The 16,367-nt window shown below is 37.5% G+C and overlaps 1 protein-coding gene across 1 annotated transcript in view; it reads left to right on the top strand.

Annotated features, from left to right (window-relative positions):
* LOC121372134 overlaps positions 1–15,451 on the top strand; it is a 28,031-nt gene extending 12,580 nt beyond the window's left edge. Inside the window, exon 2 of the mRNA XM_041498400.1 lies at positions 14,113–15,451. Coding sequence (XP_041354334.1) covers positions 14,113–15,142 — 1,030 coding nt within the window. The 3' untranslated portion in view covers positions 15,143–15,451. The remainder of the gene's footprint in view (positions 1–14,112) is intronic.
* Positions 15,452–16,367: the final 916 nt, after the last annotated feature.

Raw genomic sequence — 16,367 nt, forward strand, 5'->3', positions numbered from 1 at the left:
TTGCAGCAAATATCAGACTTATAAATAAGTCATTGTGAATTTATCGGATGAATATTTAATGCATGGTTTTAGTTTACAAATAATAGAATTTAATGCAAAAGAATATTTGCAGGGAAAATGTAGAACTGTTCTTGTGTATTGTACAGGACGGTAAGGTATGCGAAAAGTATTGACTTTTAAATCTCAAAAGCTTTCCACACACTCGGGGGGTAAAGTAAACAGCATTGTATTGGGAAATTATGTCTTTAAAAACATACACATACAACATAGGCCGTGTACTCAATGTTTTGGCCAAAAAAAGAGTTTTATTCTAGAAAGAGAATTAATAATTTATTCAAAAGTACTTCTACGATAATGCCTTTTCTGTGTTATCTTATTTATTAAACATTTATATATTTCTCTTTTTTTTTTTCAACGTGTAGAACTATTATACCTGACGTCATTTCTTTTGTGAAACGGCAAAAAACACACAGTGCATTATACTAGATAAATCGACAAGAATCTATTGGCCAACTAACCCGTCTGCTATACCAGACATTTCATTTAGCAATCAGATAATCCATCTCAGTTTAGTTTATTGGGACGACCTAGGAATGAAAATACTGTGAACGATATGAAGTTGTGAGTAGGTTTTTAAAACTTGTTGTTATACCTTGGTATAGATATAGAAAGGAAATCAATTCATTTCATTTCATCTTGACGAAATCGTTCTACGTATCAGGTATGTTTCTTTTTCTTTCTTTGTTTTTCTTTGTTGGTCTGTTTGGTTAAAAAGGGCATGTTTTAAAGGGACATTCCTGAGTTTGCTGCATTGTACGATGTTTCCGACTAATAAAATATTTCTACGATTAAACTTACATATTAAATATATTTTCTTGTTTAGAATATCAGTGTCTGTATATTCAATGTGTTTCTGGTCGTCTTAATATTTGTAAGAAGCCCAAACTGGATTTTGTCTTCAAATAATTTCGTACGTATAAAAAAAAAAAAATTGGGAAATAAAATGAAATTTAGCCTAGTACAAATATTAGAACGAGCAAACTCAGGAATGTCCCTTTAAGAAATAATTTTGATAAATGTTCCATGGTTTCTGTCATCTCATTGGAAGCAGACTTCTTATTAATGGATATCAACAGGAACCTTTCCAGGGGGTGGGGGCAGTTGTGGCGGCGGGATTAAGCTCAGTCGGTTGAGTGTTCGCTTGAGGTGTTCGCGTTGCAAGATTGAACCACCTCCGTGGATCCATTTATCTGGTTGGGAGTTTTCTCGTTACAACCAGTACACCACAACGGGTCAAAGGCCGTGATATGTGCTTTACTGTCTGTGGGAAAGTGCATACAAAAAATCCCTTGCTGCATTAGGAAACATGTAGTGGGTTTCCTCTGATGACTACGAATCAGAATTAACAAATGTTTGACATCCGATAGCCGATGATTAATAAATGTGCTCTTTTAAAAAAAAATTCAGGTGCTATAGGCATGTAGAAAAGTTTTAAATGTAATCAGTTTAATATTTTTGTTGAATTTTATAATTAGTATTATTATAGGGTTTTTTGTTGTTGTTTTTTTGTGTTTTTTTTTTGGGGGGGAGGGGTTTGTGTTTGTTTTTTGTGCACTTTGGGTCTTCAGGACCCAGAAGAGCAATGAACCCACCTCATTGTTCTGCCCTGTCCCCCCCAGTGGCTTTAGAACCCCCCGCCCCTGTTATTTCATTCTGCATTGGTTTGTCACCCATAAGGACATTCACTGTCCAACCTATGGAGTCAACTTTCTGTATTACCTAGGTTGAGGTATTTAAAAATACTAATATACCACTGGTCACTTGTAATAAATAAACCACCTTTAGTTCCAAATGGAATCATCAACCATCTTTTAGAAAGACTCAAAAGCATTTTTATTTTTACGTCTTTAGAATCGTACTCATTTGGGGCGGGATTTAGCTCAGTCGGTTGAATGTTCGATTGAGGTGCTTGCGTCGCAGGATCTAACCACCTCGCTGGATCCATTCAACTGATTGCGCACTACAACTCGTCAGTAGCCGTGGTGTATGCTTTCCTGTCTGTCGGAAAATGCATATAAAATAGCTCCATTAGAAAACATGTAACGGGTTTCCTCTGATGACTACGAGTCATCATTACAAAATGTTTGATATCAAATAGCCGATGATTAATTAATCAATGTGCTCTAGTGGTGTCTTTAAACAAAACAAACTTTTGTCTCGTACTCCATTATTTCCTACACAAAATAAGACATTTGATGAACCGTTTTTAAATTTCAGGCTCTAGAATCTGAACAATCAGTCATATTGGATTTGACTTGAACTTGCTGCTTTCAGATTCGTTGATTTCTATATATACTTCTTATATGTTAATCAGTACACCCCAGCAAACTAAAATACATTAAAACAAACCTTTGTTGCAATTGTTTTCAAGGTTAAACCATATTTTGGCTCGCCCATTAACAGTGGACTTAAAACCTTGTACGTCTTGGTCTACGATTTGGTCTACAGTTATTATTCTATATTTTCTTTTCAACTCCGCTAATGTAATATTTACGCCCTTCGACGTCTTCAAATTAACACGTCACGCCAATGCTCTGTGTCACCGTATTTTTTGTTTGGTCATAAGTTATTGTCGAGCCGCCGCCTGGGGTGTCTGGGTCGTAGGATCGAGCCACCTCGGTAAACCCATTGTTTTGTTTTTTTTCCTGACCCAACCAGTGCCCCGCGACTGGTATATAAAAAGCCGTGGTATGCTATTATGTCTCTGGAAAGGTGCATTATTATATAAAATATTCGGGACGGGATGTAGCCCAGTAGTACAGCGCTCGCTTGATCATGCGCTGTTGGTCTAGAATCGATCCCCGTCGGTGGGCCCATTGGGCTATTTCTTATTCCAGCCAGTGCACCAAGACTCATATATCAAAGGCCGTGGTATGTGATATCCTGTCTGTGGGATAGTGCACATAAAAGATTCCTTGCTACTTTTTAAAAAATTTTTTTATTATTATTTTTTTTTTTTTTTTTGGAGGTATATATGGCTATTATCCCGGACTTTCAGTAGCATTATTTTGCTATCGTCTGCTGTACGTTTGTTTTGACGATATTGCGTTCAATCAGAGTTCGACAAATCCGCTAGCCCGACGCCCGGGGCTAGTGCTTTTTAACACAGGGCTAGTGACAAATGCATTCCTTGCTACTAATGGACAAAAATGTAGCGGGTTTCCTCTTTAAGACTATATGTCAAACTTACAAAATGTTTGACATCTAATAGCCGATGATTAATAAATCAATGTGTTTTAATGATGTCCTTAAACAAAACAAACTTTTATTTAAAAGATTCCTTGCTGCTAACGGAAACATGTAGCGCGTTTCCTCTGAAGACTACGTGTCAGAAATTTGATCAAATGTTTGACACCCAGTGGCCGATGATTAAGTAATAAACGTGCTCTAGTGGTGTTGTTAAACAAAGCAAAGTTTTAAATTATAATTGTTCCGGACTAGTTAATGTACAACAGTAACACTGGTACCCAGTGGTACAAAAACAACCTAATTACAAAATTAATACAGAATTTGTATTGTGACTATATAATTATATCCTCGGTATATTTATAGTTCAAGTGTGTATTATTGACAATTCACCACCCGTCATGTCATTTATCCTCACGCACACACCGTGATAAACAGACACCAAGGTATATATGGCTATAATCCCGGGATTTCAGTGGGATTATTTTGCTATCGTCTGCTGTACGTTTGTTTTGGCGATATTGCGTTCAATAATACCAAATATCCTAATGAATATCGCCATGTTATTTATATTATTTGTTTTTCATTTATATTATTTGCTTGTTCATTTGTTTGCTAAGGTGGTTATTTATTTATTTGTTTGCTTGCTTGATGATTTCTTTACTTCTTTTAAAACGTGTATTATTAATGAGAATGTGAGTTTGAAGTCAATAAGCGTGTGGAAATTCGTGAAAATTTGCATGTCGCAAGTAATGATAATAGTTAACTATTTTCAATACTATAGATGTATTTTGTTCTGTAGTTTAATGTGATTCCTTCTTGATGAACAGATGCGGGTTTTATTATTTTAATTTTTTTTCGTTGTTTTTACAGTTACAATTTTATTACCTAATATAAGTAATATTCAATTTTTAAACCTATTTCGTAAGTGTAAATACCTATATGAATAAACACACAGTCCTTACATAGCTATGCAAATACAGTATTACATTTATATGCATTGTTGTTTATATAAATACAATACACTGCCCTATCACTGCTGTTCATATGAAAAGAATAATACGCCATAACACTGCTGTCTATAAATGAGGCACAATTTAGCCCTCTATTTATATTTTCGTGCTAATATGCAAGTAAGGTTCAAATACGCTGTTCTGAGCGCATATTCAGCTATCAGGGCTGCCTGTCTTGGACATGGTTTAATGGTTAGCAAGCTGATAGAAACATAGGCATACGGGATCTCATTTTTGTAGGTGGTGGAGGGCAGGCTGGCCTTTGTTCGAATTAATCGAAAATGTCCGAATCTGGAGTTACAACATTTATATTCATCTTAGCATTATTACCAAACAGCTATATAGGGTTGCAAACGAATCACTACGCATTTTTACACGGATTACAACTAATTTTGAGGGTAGAATGATGGAAATGCATAGTAAAAAAGTAAAAAAGTTTTTTTAATTTAACGACGCCACTAGATCACATTGATTTTTTTAATCTTATCATCGGCTATTGGACGTCAAACATATGGTCATTCTGACACTGTTTTTTAGAGGAAACCCGCTGTCGCCACAAAGGCTACTCTTTTACGACAGTCAGCAAGGGATCTTTTATTTGCGCTTCCCACAGGCAGGATAGCACACACCATGGCCTTTGTTGAACCAGTTATGGATCACTGGTCGGTTCAAGTGGTTTACACCTACCCATTGAGCCTTGCGGAGCACTCACTCAGGGTTTGGAGTCGGTATCTGGATTAAAATTCCATCCGAACCCAGTACCTACCAGCCTGTAGACCGATGGCCTAATCACGACGCCAGGTTAGCACATTTTCCCCGAATATCTGTATAATTTTTGCCCGAATTTGAGTTTTTGCTCCAGCACTATGGGACAGTTGCTCCCCCACCTCATGTCACCATGTCTCGTACGCTTATGGATAGAAATCAGCTCCACTGGTCTGTAACTATTGCAATTATAGATTGGATGACTAGTGACTAATAATAGATTTCGCCGTAGTTGCTAACACTTTAAAGGTCCTATGTCAAAGTTGCAATAATGGTTTTCCGCCAAAAATATTTATCAATTTTTTTTTGTTTTGTAAACATAAAGTTTTTTTCTTCAGTTAAATGCCTGAAAAAATTACAAGCAAATAATTCCATTTGTTAGTAGAAAAAAAAGGATTTTAAGGGGGAATCTTGAGAGTGTGTCACGCGAATCGGGAGCTGGAAACCCAGAACCTATCACTATGCCACCGATGCCAGGGACGTACCCTCTGGGGGCGGGGGGGGGGGGGGGGGGGGGGGGGCAATTGCCCCCCTGAGAATCTCACTTTTTTTTACTCCAGAAAATAGCATACACATCTCAGTGTTTAATTTGTATAGTGTTTCATTTGTTTATAAAAAAAACGTAGTGCCCCCCCCCCCTCCTAGCATTTTGATCAGGGTACGGCCCTGGATCCCTGAACCTTACCCCCAGTACAGCTGCTGATATTATATATGTAGAATATACTGATCCAACATAGTTGTCCGTACAAAGAAGACAGGCAGACAGTAAACCAACATTGCCGTCTATGTCAATACAATAAAGTACTCCGCATTGCTTTCTGTATCAATACAACAGACCACCCCAACATTTCTAACTTTATCAACAAAAAGAACTACTCCCGTTGCTGTCCATCTCATCACAATAAACTACTACTACCACAACACAATATACTCCTACCACATTGCTGTCTGTCAATGTAAGTCACAATTCTCTTAGAATATGTGATATATCAGAATGTCACACGCCGAGCTACGTTCTCTGTGTATGTAAAGCATATATACAGAGAGCAATTACACCTTTGTCTACGGTGGGAAACAAATGAACCGTAACTAGAATAGACTTCGTGTTTATCATTTGATCCTAACACAGTATATGTAATGTACAGCTAACCCTAGTCCAGTGTTTAGAAACGGTAAGTGGGAGTAAAGCAATAATATGGTTAGTAAACTGTAATGGCTTCTAATACGTCAGCATGTTGAACAAGAGGAACGTCTCGAGTTGGATTAGTTGGTAAGTAGTATCTAAAAGTATGTTCATTTATCCCGCAATCACTGTATACATTGGCAAAGATATGATGACTAGATAAATCTCTATATTTTTGGTCGCTGCATTCGCCATTCTAACCGTCGCAGGATAAAGTTGATATCTTAAGACAATAACCAGTTATTCCCTATTTGTACTTATACGTATTACCGTGCTTATATCCAATTAAGGTTCAAGCACGCTGTCCTGGGCACACATCTCAGCTATCTTGGCTGCCTTTCCAGGACAGAGGGTTAGCGGTTAGTTTGTTAGTGACTAAAAAAAGAGAGAGAGAGAGAGAGAGAGAGAGAGAGAGAGAGAGAGAGAGAGAGAGAGAGAGAGAGAGAGAGAGAGAGAGAGAGAGAGAGGGTGGGGGGGGGGTGTAGTGGCCTTACACCTTACCCGTTGAGTCGTTAAACTCGCTTTGGGTGGGAGCCGGTACCTGGCTGCGAACACAGTACCTACCAGCCTTATGTCTTGTTGGCTGTAAAGAAATGACCCACTAACAGCAAAACATCACTAACCAAGTTAATAAGGGTAAAATACCTAATGGGTGTATGACATGGATATCATGGATAAGATATAACATAATATGCGAATATCTACTTACCAGTAATACATAAAATATTAACAGTATGTAATATACACGGCGCTTATCAATGTGCCATTAAATTTTGAATGCTGTAGCATGCATAGCAATTAATGGTATGGGCACGGAAAATATCTGGCGCGCTTTCATCTGAAAACTATTCAAGCACGCCTGTTGTGAACAAAACATCTGACTTCTCCAGGCAATTCTGTCCACTACAGATACATGGAGATTACAAATTTGTCATCATATTCAGTAGCGTATCTCTGCGCCAAAAATAGTTCCACATAGGCCTCGGAAGCAATAGAAGGTTAGCAATACGAGGCGGTTCTCAGGCATTAGGGCTGCTAACTGAAAACCTCCGTGGTCGATCTATGTTGATTTGTTTGCACAGTACTTGTCAGTTGAGAGCACTCCTTAAAACTAGTGGTCACATGACCGACCCTCTCGATAGTGTTGTATTTTTCACAGAATATGTTGTGACATAGAAATTGTATATAGCTGCTGGGGGGGGGGGGGGGGGTAATTAATGATGGTGTGTAACCTTTAGCGAATACAGTGATTCTGTTTCTGACTAGCACCCCCCCCCCCTCCCCTCTTCACCCTCCCCACCCCTTTCCTGTCATGGACTGAGAACAGGCCGCACCTACAACAGATTGCTCTGAATGTGCACGTTAAACTCTCTGACCTGACTAGCAACCAGTAACTAGTAACCACACGGAAACTAAATGTAGAACTGCACATGCTCTGTCGTGGCTATTCCACTAGTTGCGGGTCGGGACGTAGCTCAGTGGTACAATACTCGCCTGTTGCGCGATCGATCTAGGATCCATTCCCGTCGGTGGACCCATTGGGCTATTTCTCGTTCCAGCCAGTGCTCCACAACTGTTGTAGCAAAGGCCGTGATATGTGCTATCCTGTCTGTGGGATGGTGCAAATAAAATATTCCTTGCTGCTAATCGAAAAGAGTAGCCCATGAAGTGGCGACAACGGGTTTCCTCTCTCAGTATCTGTGTGGTCCTTAACCATATGTCCGACGCCATATAACCGTAAATAAAATGTATTGAGTGCGTCGTTAAATAAAACATTTCCTTCCTTCCACCAGATGCCTTCATACCTCCAGTAAACCTGTGCAATTTGATGATAATTTGTAAAGATACCTTTATATTTACTCTAAACGTTTGTCCATAAAATGTAATTTAGGTTGGTATGGAATAAAAGTTAATACTGTTTTAATACTAATGCAACTATATTTATTACCCCAGCAGGCACTCATAACGGGGGAAAATCATGCATTGGTTTAAAGTACACTACTATTGGACGATTTGACGCCAACGAACCAATCACCTTGTCGGTACTAAATATGACGTCGTCACGATTTGGCAAAGCACACATAATGACGTCACGTAATTTAAAGCGTTTGCGTTTACGTCTTTCTGATTTCAGTGTTCAACTTGTAATAAAATTGTAGTTTAATGCAATTCATTATAGATTTTTTTTTTACAGAATATATAGAACTTTGGGTTTTGAAAATTATCTGTGAACCGTGAATAAAATACAAAGTTAAAGCAATACCCAGAACAGTAAAGTAGTTTACGTCGTTTCTATATACATGAACGTGTAGCCAATGTAAGCTATATAGAAAATAAAGGCTTTAAAAAAAACCCACCCAAATAGCTGGGGTAATAAATAGAATAACAAACTCGGTACCAGTTATTATCAAATGTATGTCCCTCATGAACTGATATTCACTCGGGACATACATTTGATAATAACTGGTAACTCGTTTATTATCCTCTATTGGTAACAGAGTTACATACCAATGTATCGATTCTCTTTTGACACAAACGGGACTAACGGATGTCAGTGCAAGAGCTTTCTCAAGAGGTGTAATTCTTATTAACCAATGCATAATATTAAAGTTAAAGTTTGTTCTGTTTAACGACACCACTAGAGCACATTAATTTATTAATTATCGGCTATTGGATGTTAAATATTTGGTAATTTTGGAAATAACTTTAGCATTTAAAACTATCAAAGGGTGTAATTGTGCATTTCCACACAGATATTCTATATGTGACTTAAATTATGGACTGTGGCAGTTTTAATTATTTTAAAATATGGCGTCCTTCAAAATAAATTTCATCAAAGTTATAAAGGTAGATGGATAAACAATTTAAATTGCATAAACATAGTTTATGGAGAAATGACAGTTAATATATTCTTGAGTAACACCAATGACAAAAAGTATCACCAGTGAAATTGTGTAACACCAATGACAGTCAAAACTGTATCCTTTAAACACTATTATTCTTGAGACTACCGGTACTTGTTAGCAAATGTAATTCAGGCACGGCGGAAGTAATTATACATTGGGGGGGGGGGGGGGGGGGGGGGCTGATTGAGAACGAGGGCACAAAGAAATGTTTCTAGGGAGTTCGGGGGTATGCTTTCCCGTAAAAGTGTGAAACCTTGATGTCCTGAAATGCAATTTTCTTCATTCAGCATGTACAAGTAAAATTCATCTTTGCCTTAAGATTTACTGCCTGTAATGAATATTTCCTTAAATGTGTTTTGTTTGTTTGTTGTTGTTGTTTTTTCAGCTTACAACTACTAAAGACCTATTAGAATAAGTGTGTGTTTCTGGGACCATATTGATAACAGTTAGATACGGCTGGTCAGACAGTTTAAAAAGTATACTACATTCAGATACTGAATTTTAATTTTTGTTTTTAAATATTAAGTTAAAAGATCCATTCATTCATTTATGTAGTTATTTTCGTGCTTATATTAAAGGCATATTGTCACAGACCACTGACCTATTTAATGGTCTAACAAAGTATTACCTAAACAAATATTATTTGATTTGTTCCTAAATGTACTTCATTCAACCATCTTCATAACCACCATACTTCATTTATTAATGATATTTTGTAAAAATAATTGAATTATGGAAATGGTCCATAAATAAAAAACTAAAATTGCCGAGAGGGTTGACATGAATTTCATTCCACCATGGTTCAGTTAAAGAGATGCGATAGCTAGATTTATTTTCCAACAATTAATTACATTTTTATTTATTATCCATTTTTAGAGAAATAAGGTCCATAAATCCGTGACAGTATGCCTTTAAGGCTCAAAATCTATTTTACTGTATACTTTGTATTCCACATAACGAGTAAAAAGTATTAATTCTACTTTTGCTTTTACGTAAGCGCTGCAAAAATCTACGCCAAATATTTCCGAAAACGAGGTGATCTTATAAATACGTAACGTATTTTTAATGTTTTCAGTACATACACTAAACAGCAAATCAAACAAATTATGTCAACATTCAAGATATAAATCATACGAAATACGTCATTATTCAAAAGAGCTGGTATTTTTTTCCTTTTAACTAAAACGCTATTTTAATGCAGAATTTTCAATGTTTTTATAGTAACATATATGGCTAAAACTCCTACCTGCAGCGTATCAATCAACAACAAAAAAACCCGCTACGGATATAAATACTACCACCCCTCACCCTTAAAGTGAATCAGACAAAATTTGCGTGTCACGCTGTTCATTTCTGAGATAACAGGTAGCGTCTATGACTACCCTAGTTCCACACAAAATTCGAGTAATTTTTTTTATAGGTACCCCATACATTTTCAAGCACAAGGCTATTTAACACAGTGGTACTAGATGAAATAAAATTGCATACATCCTTTTGCCCAGATGAAACTATTTTATTACAACCAACACACTCACATTTATTACCAATCACAGGACTTGTGGTGTTCACTTCTTTATCAAAAGTTGGGTGCACCTCCAACTTTGACCCAGCCGGAAGTTATTTGGTTTAGTACTACCTTTAAAAATAAAATGTAATTTTCTGATATTTCACTACAACTCGATATGATTTTAACTTGCCTTTGTCATAAAGTTAACCTTTAACACTTAAACAGGAATGGTTAGTAGTTTCTAACTGCGTTCAGTGGCATATGCATTTGGAAAAAAACCCTTTCGTCATTTTCAATGATAAAATATATGTTTCTCAGCTATGCACAATGGACGAACAATATATATATATATATTAATTCCTGAGGAGCATGACCCAAGCTCCTTAAAACTTCGCTGACCACAGTCTAGACTGCATGGTTTAAGGCACACTCGCCTGAGGTGCTAGACGTGGATGTATTCTAAATAGGATCAACAGTAAATCTTACACCGCTAACACGAACGTGTCGGTCTAGAGCGATCCAGCATACGGTAATATAACATAAAGTAACGGAATATGAAATGTGTAACTTTGGATTATCATTGAGCCATTACACAAGGGGGAGGGAATAGAAAGCTAACTGTTTGAAAACGAATTATGGAGAAAACGAATTAGGAATTCCTATGGAAGCTACGATCCATTTTCCCCCGGACGTATTACTTTACCTACTGGACGTATTACTGATTTATTGTTCTACAAAAATGTATGCAATTTAGAAAACAATCGGCTCAGAAATAAATAACTTGCAGTTAATTCCATATTGTGAAAAAAATCATTCCCCGTAGGACGGACTATATACTAGTAGGCGTCTAATCTATTAGAGACAACTCGAACATTACTTAAACGTGAACTGCAGTTGCAGTTATTTCCCTTGTTAGAAAACATATGTTCTGACGTAGAATTTTTTTATGTTTAATTTTATTCCGCCAGGAGTCACTGGGGGGTTAAGGTTGGAATGCAGAGGATGGGGACCAATTATTGGAAGGGCCAGATTATATGTCCTTCCATTGAAAGACTATCTAAATATGGATTTGAATGAATATTTTGTTTTTTTAACTCACTAATTAAGCTTGAGATTATATGATAAAGAAATTTAATAATCATTATTACCCTCAGTATTGTCAGTATCAAATATTAGGAATAAAAATAATGTATTATGCAAACCAGATAATAAATAAAGTATAACATTCGCGGGAGTACCATAGTTAATGAACTTGTTTGAACATTATTTTATACCATCTCGCTTTCGCTCGGGGAATAAAAAAAATCCCAAACTCGTTTCATAAATTCAGTATGGCATTCCCGCTCATGCAATAATCTAAATAGATATATCCTCGCAGTATGGGTTTTGAACGGATAAACAACGATCTCGCATGGTGCAGAAATAACGATGTTTTTCTTGTTAAATTATTGGCAGAGACTTAGCCTAATAGTATATACATAATTAAAATATAAACATTAAATTCAATATACAGTTATTGTATACAGTAATATAACGGACAATGTTACATAAAGTAACGGGATATGAAATATGTACCTCTAGATTATCTCGTAAGAACGAGTCATCAATAGATTAACGTAGGGCCTTGTATTTATTTCACTATTAGCAGATGGCGATGTCTCGTGCAGCAGGTAAGTGAGATTCAAGTTATGAAAATTTAGAGATACAGGGATGTTTGTTTATGCATGGTAAAAAAAAGTGCCTTACGGAAAATAGTACTTTTAGTTACATAATATTATTAATTGTTTATACTTAACGCAAACTTTATTTATCAATAAAATCTTCATGTGACGTCATAGCTTTTTTTTTTTCGATGACGCGCAATTGCTATTTAAAGATAGGGCTCCAATAATACATAAATACCCCGACGATATAAATAGGCCTATATAATTATTGCCACAAGTGTAAAGCTTAATTTCATTCTTTGAGACAGATGTCATTCGTTACTATGGTACGTATCGCTGTTTCATTTATATATTGACCAATATTTTCACAAGTTTCACATAAATATAGAAATATAGCTTATTATACGAGCGTGTGTGTCTACTGATTTTACAAAACGAGTGTCAGGATTCGTGTGCATGTATTGCCCGAGCGAGATCGAGGGTAATACATGAATCCTGACACGAGTGTCGTAAAATCAGTACGATTCACACGCGAGAGTAATACTGTTTTTTATTATCCATAATGTTATTTTTATGTATAACAAAATGTTTCAAAAGTAACTTATAGACGGATACGACGAATTGACGTCATTTTGGTATGCGATTACACAAAGCTAAGACTGGGGAAGCCGCATTAAGTTATGACGTCGCTTTCCACAATGACGTCATTCGATGTGCACGTGAAATCATTATGACACACATGTGTCATACTAGTTATATTTCCCTGTATATCTTGAACTATGTGGATAATAAAAAAAAAATATATGTTTCCAATACACTTTTCATTTTCTTTTTTATATCAAGCCAAACTAGGAATATTGACTTTAAATGTTTTCTAACTAGTACAAGGTATATGGCTGTCATTTTCACCTTGTGGCGTAACACACCTGAGGAACCGGTACTAACTAGCGGCATAAACATCAGTTACCATTAAAGTATTGTCTCCAAAGAATAGACTGAGACATAGTTTATTGCATATAATATATATACACACACGCACACAAACACGCGCGCACGCGCGCGCGCACACACACACACACACACACAAACACACGGATTGGGCACACGCTATCCAATTTATCATGCCCTATCCTATTTATAATATTATATTATAATATAACAATATCGGCGACTGAGACTATATTCAAGCATATAGACATTTAAAAATATAAAAATAAATACACCGACAAAAAGAAAGAAAACATATAAATAATGTGAATGAAAGTGAAAGAGGACATAGAACAAGGCCAATGGAAAGTAATTCATTTTTTCTCAGACAGCCCAACATTGATAATAGATACTTACAGATAAGACGGGTTCCGCAAAGCAAGATGTTGAGCTGACACTTTGTATAGTTTACAAATTATAGTTACAAATCAAGTTTGGCATTCATTGTGATTTACCTGTTTTTGACAGAATTATGACCTTTGAGCTTAGAAGATACAAACATTTGTTGGACCCGCCAGTGGACATGCATTGTTTTATTAGTAATCTCAGAATGCTTGTTATGTGGGGGGCCATCTTGGAAAATCAACTGTCTTCTACCCCTATAGTTCCATATTTCCGGTTGATCATTTCAGGAACAACGTCTGCATTATAACTCACCAACTAAGCTGTAATATTAATAACAATTAAAAAAAGAACTACTGTTTTAAAATGTTGTTACTGCTGCTGCTGTTGCTGGTTTTGTTATTTGTAGGTTTTTGTTTGTTTGCTTTTTTTTTTTTTTTTTAATTTAAAACCATTTACAGCTAACTGCCATTGTGGGGTTTTTTGGTATATTTTACAGAAAGAAGGCATCTCAGCTTAACCAGAATGAGACACGTGATTTCCATTTACCAGTTTCGATAGCAAGCTATCCAACCCACCCGCCTAAAACGGCTCCCTCGTGCTTCCCTCTCGACCTAACTAGCGGTGACGGCATGAACGTTCAGAAGGGCGTGGCCAAGTCCTACGACAGCAGCATACTGCGCGTGGTGGTGGCCAACAGAAACATCCCCAAGACGATGTCGCGTACACAGCTGGCTCCTAACGGACGGGACTTCGCCGAAATCGCAAATGATCTGAACTGCAGACGTGTCAAGACAAGCGAACGCGTCATGAAACCATCCAAGTATGGTTTCCACCCGAGAAGCTACTCGCCAACTTTCAAATGTCTGGTCGAAGCGTCCGAAAAACTGAACATCTTGGTCGGCGAATCGTCTAAGTCCGCCCATGACGTCATATCCGATTTGACTAGTGTCGAGAGTTCGGCCCACGTACAAGATGGTTCCGTTGACGAGCGGTGCGCCATTACTAGTCAGTACGGGGCGTCAGAGTCAGACTACACAGAGAGTGTGTCCACCATCTACTACAATAGCTCCTTGGACATTCCGGCAGCAGTCAAACAAAACGGAACCGCGGACTTACGGACGTACGACTCGACTTCCGAGATTCACTTGTTTCTGCCTCACCTTCCAGACGAATCGAAAAGGAAGTACAAGAAAGAGTTCGTGCCCAAAAGACATGTCAATGACGCCTGCACGACGATGGACAACAGTACGTTTCCTGTTATAAACGGAAGTGTTAATAGCGGAAGTGCCAATAACGGAAGTGTTAATAGTGGTACTATGGGTATATCTCACACAGCCCGTTGCGAGGTTCCGAGGCGGAAACGAACTCAGAACAGGCGATCGCTATCCCCGCCAAAACAGAGAGGGAAAGAAAAGTTAGTGAGAATGAAAACGTTTGATTTGCATGAACCATATTTGAAAAGCGAGATGCTGAAAGAAACTTTAGACGATTTCCCAACTCTAGTCTCTCAGAGAAGTCCGGACTAGTTCGGCATCAATGTACATGCAGTATACTGATGGAAAAAAAAGAAGGGAACACATGGGAATTGTAGACGAAAGTTACTTTACTACAAGTGATGTTTGTATTTCATACAAAGTTGTAATATGGGGGTTGAATGTCAGTGGTGTTGAATTGACTGCCAGTAACACGGTCAACGCCTGACACAGTGGGCTGAGGATTTTGGTTGCAGTCACTGTTTACCGTTACTGTTTGTGTGATCCCTTATTTGTTTCCATCAGTATAGATCTATTTATATTTGTTGTTTGTTAGTTGAAATACACACATACCATACATAATTATCACCTTTTATTATCCATGTATGGTTCTAAATCAACGATGCTGTAAACGTTTTCTGTCCACGTGGTGAAAACCTCAGGGGTTGTTTGGTAGTATATGTTGACCTAGTTATAAAGTTTGTTTTGTTTAACGACACCACTAGAGCACATTGATTTATATAATCATCGGCTATTGGATGTCAAGCATTTCGTAATTTTGACATAGTCTTAGAGAGGAAAGCCGCTACATTTTTCCATTGGTAGGAAATGTTTTATTTAACGACGCACTCAACACATTTTATTTACGGTTATACGGCGTCGGACATATGGTTAAAAACCACACAGATATTGACAAAGGAAACCCGCTGTCGCCACTTCATGGGCTACTCTTTTCGATTAGCAGCAAGGGATCTTTTATATGCACCATCCCACAGACAGGATAGTACATACCACGGCCTTTGTTACACCAGTTGTGGAGCACTGGCTGGAACGAGAAATAGACCAATGAGATATGTATATATAGATGTTTGAATATTTATATATTGTATGTACGTTGGGTTTGACTCGTACATATATGAGTATTAACGCACTGGCACAGGGGATAAACATCCTGTTTGGCCTCACAACTTGACTCTCATGCCGTTGCTGGGATTAGAACCTATAGCACAGACTCGTTCAAGTTCTCAGACCACCACGATAACCATTCGGCCTCCGATACACATGTGGGACCTACAAACCACACGGTCCACCTCTTAACATACATAAATTTGTATGCAAACGGGATAAAAATGCTTTCTGGCCTCACAAATTGTCTCTCATGCTATTGCTGGAACTCGAACCTATGGCGCCGATTCGCCCGGATTTAACAGGCCACTACGATAAACATTCGACCTCCGTGTCTGTCTGTCTGTCTGTCTGTCTCTGTCTGTCTGTCTGT

Source organism: Gigantopelta aegis, chromosome 4 (assembly GCF_016097555.1).
Source record: "Gigantopelta aegis isolate Gae_Host chromosome 4, Gae_host_genome, whole genome shotgun sequence".
Taxonomy (NCBI): Eukaryota; Metazoa; Mollusca; class Gastropoda; order Neomphalida; family Peltospiridae; genus Gigantopelta; species Gigantopelta aegis.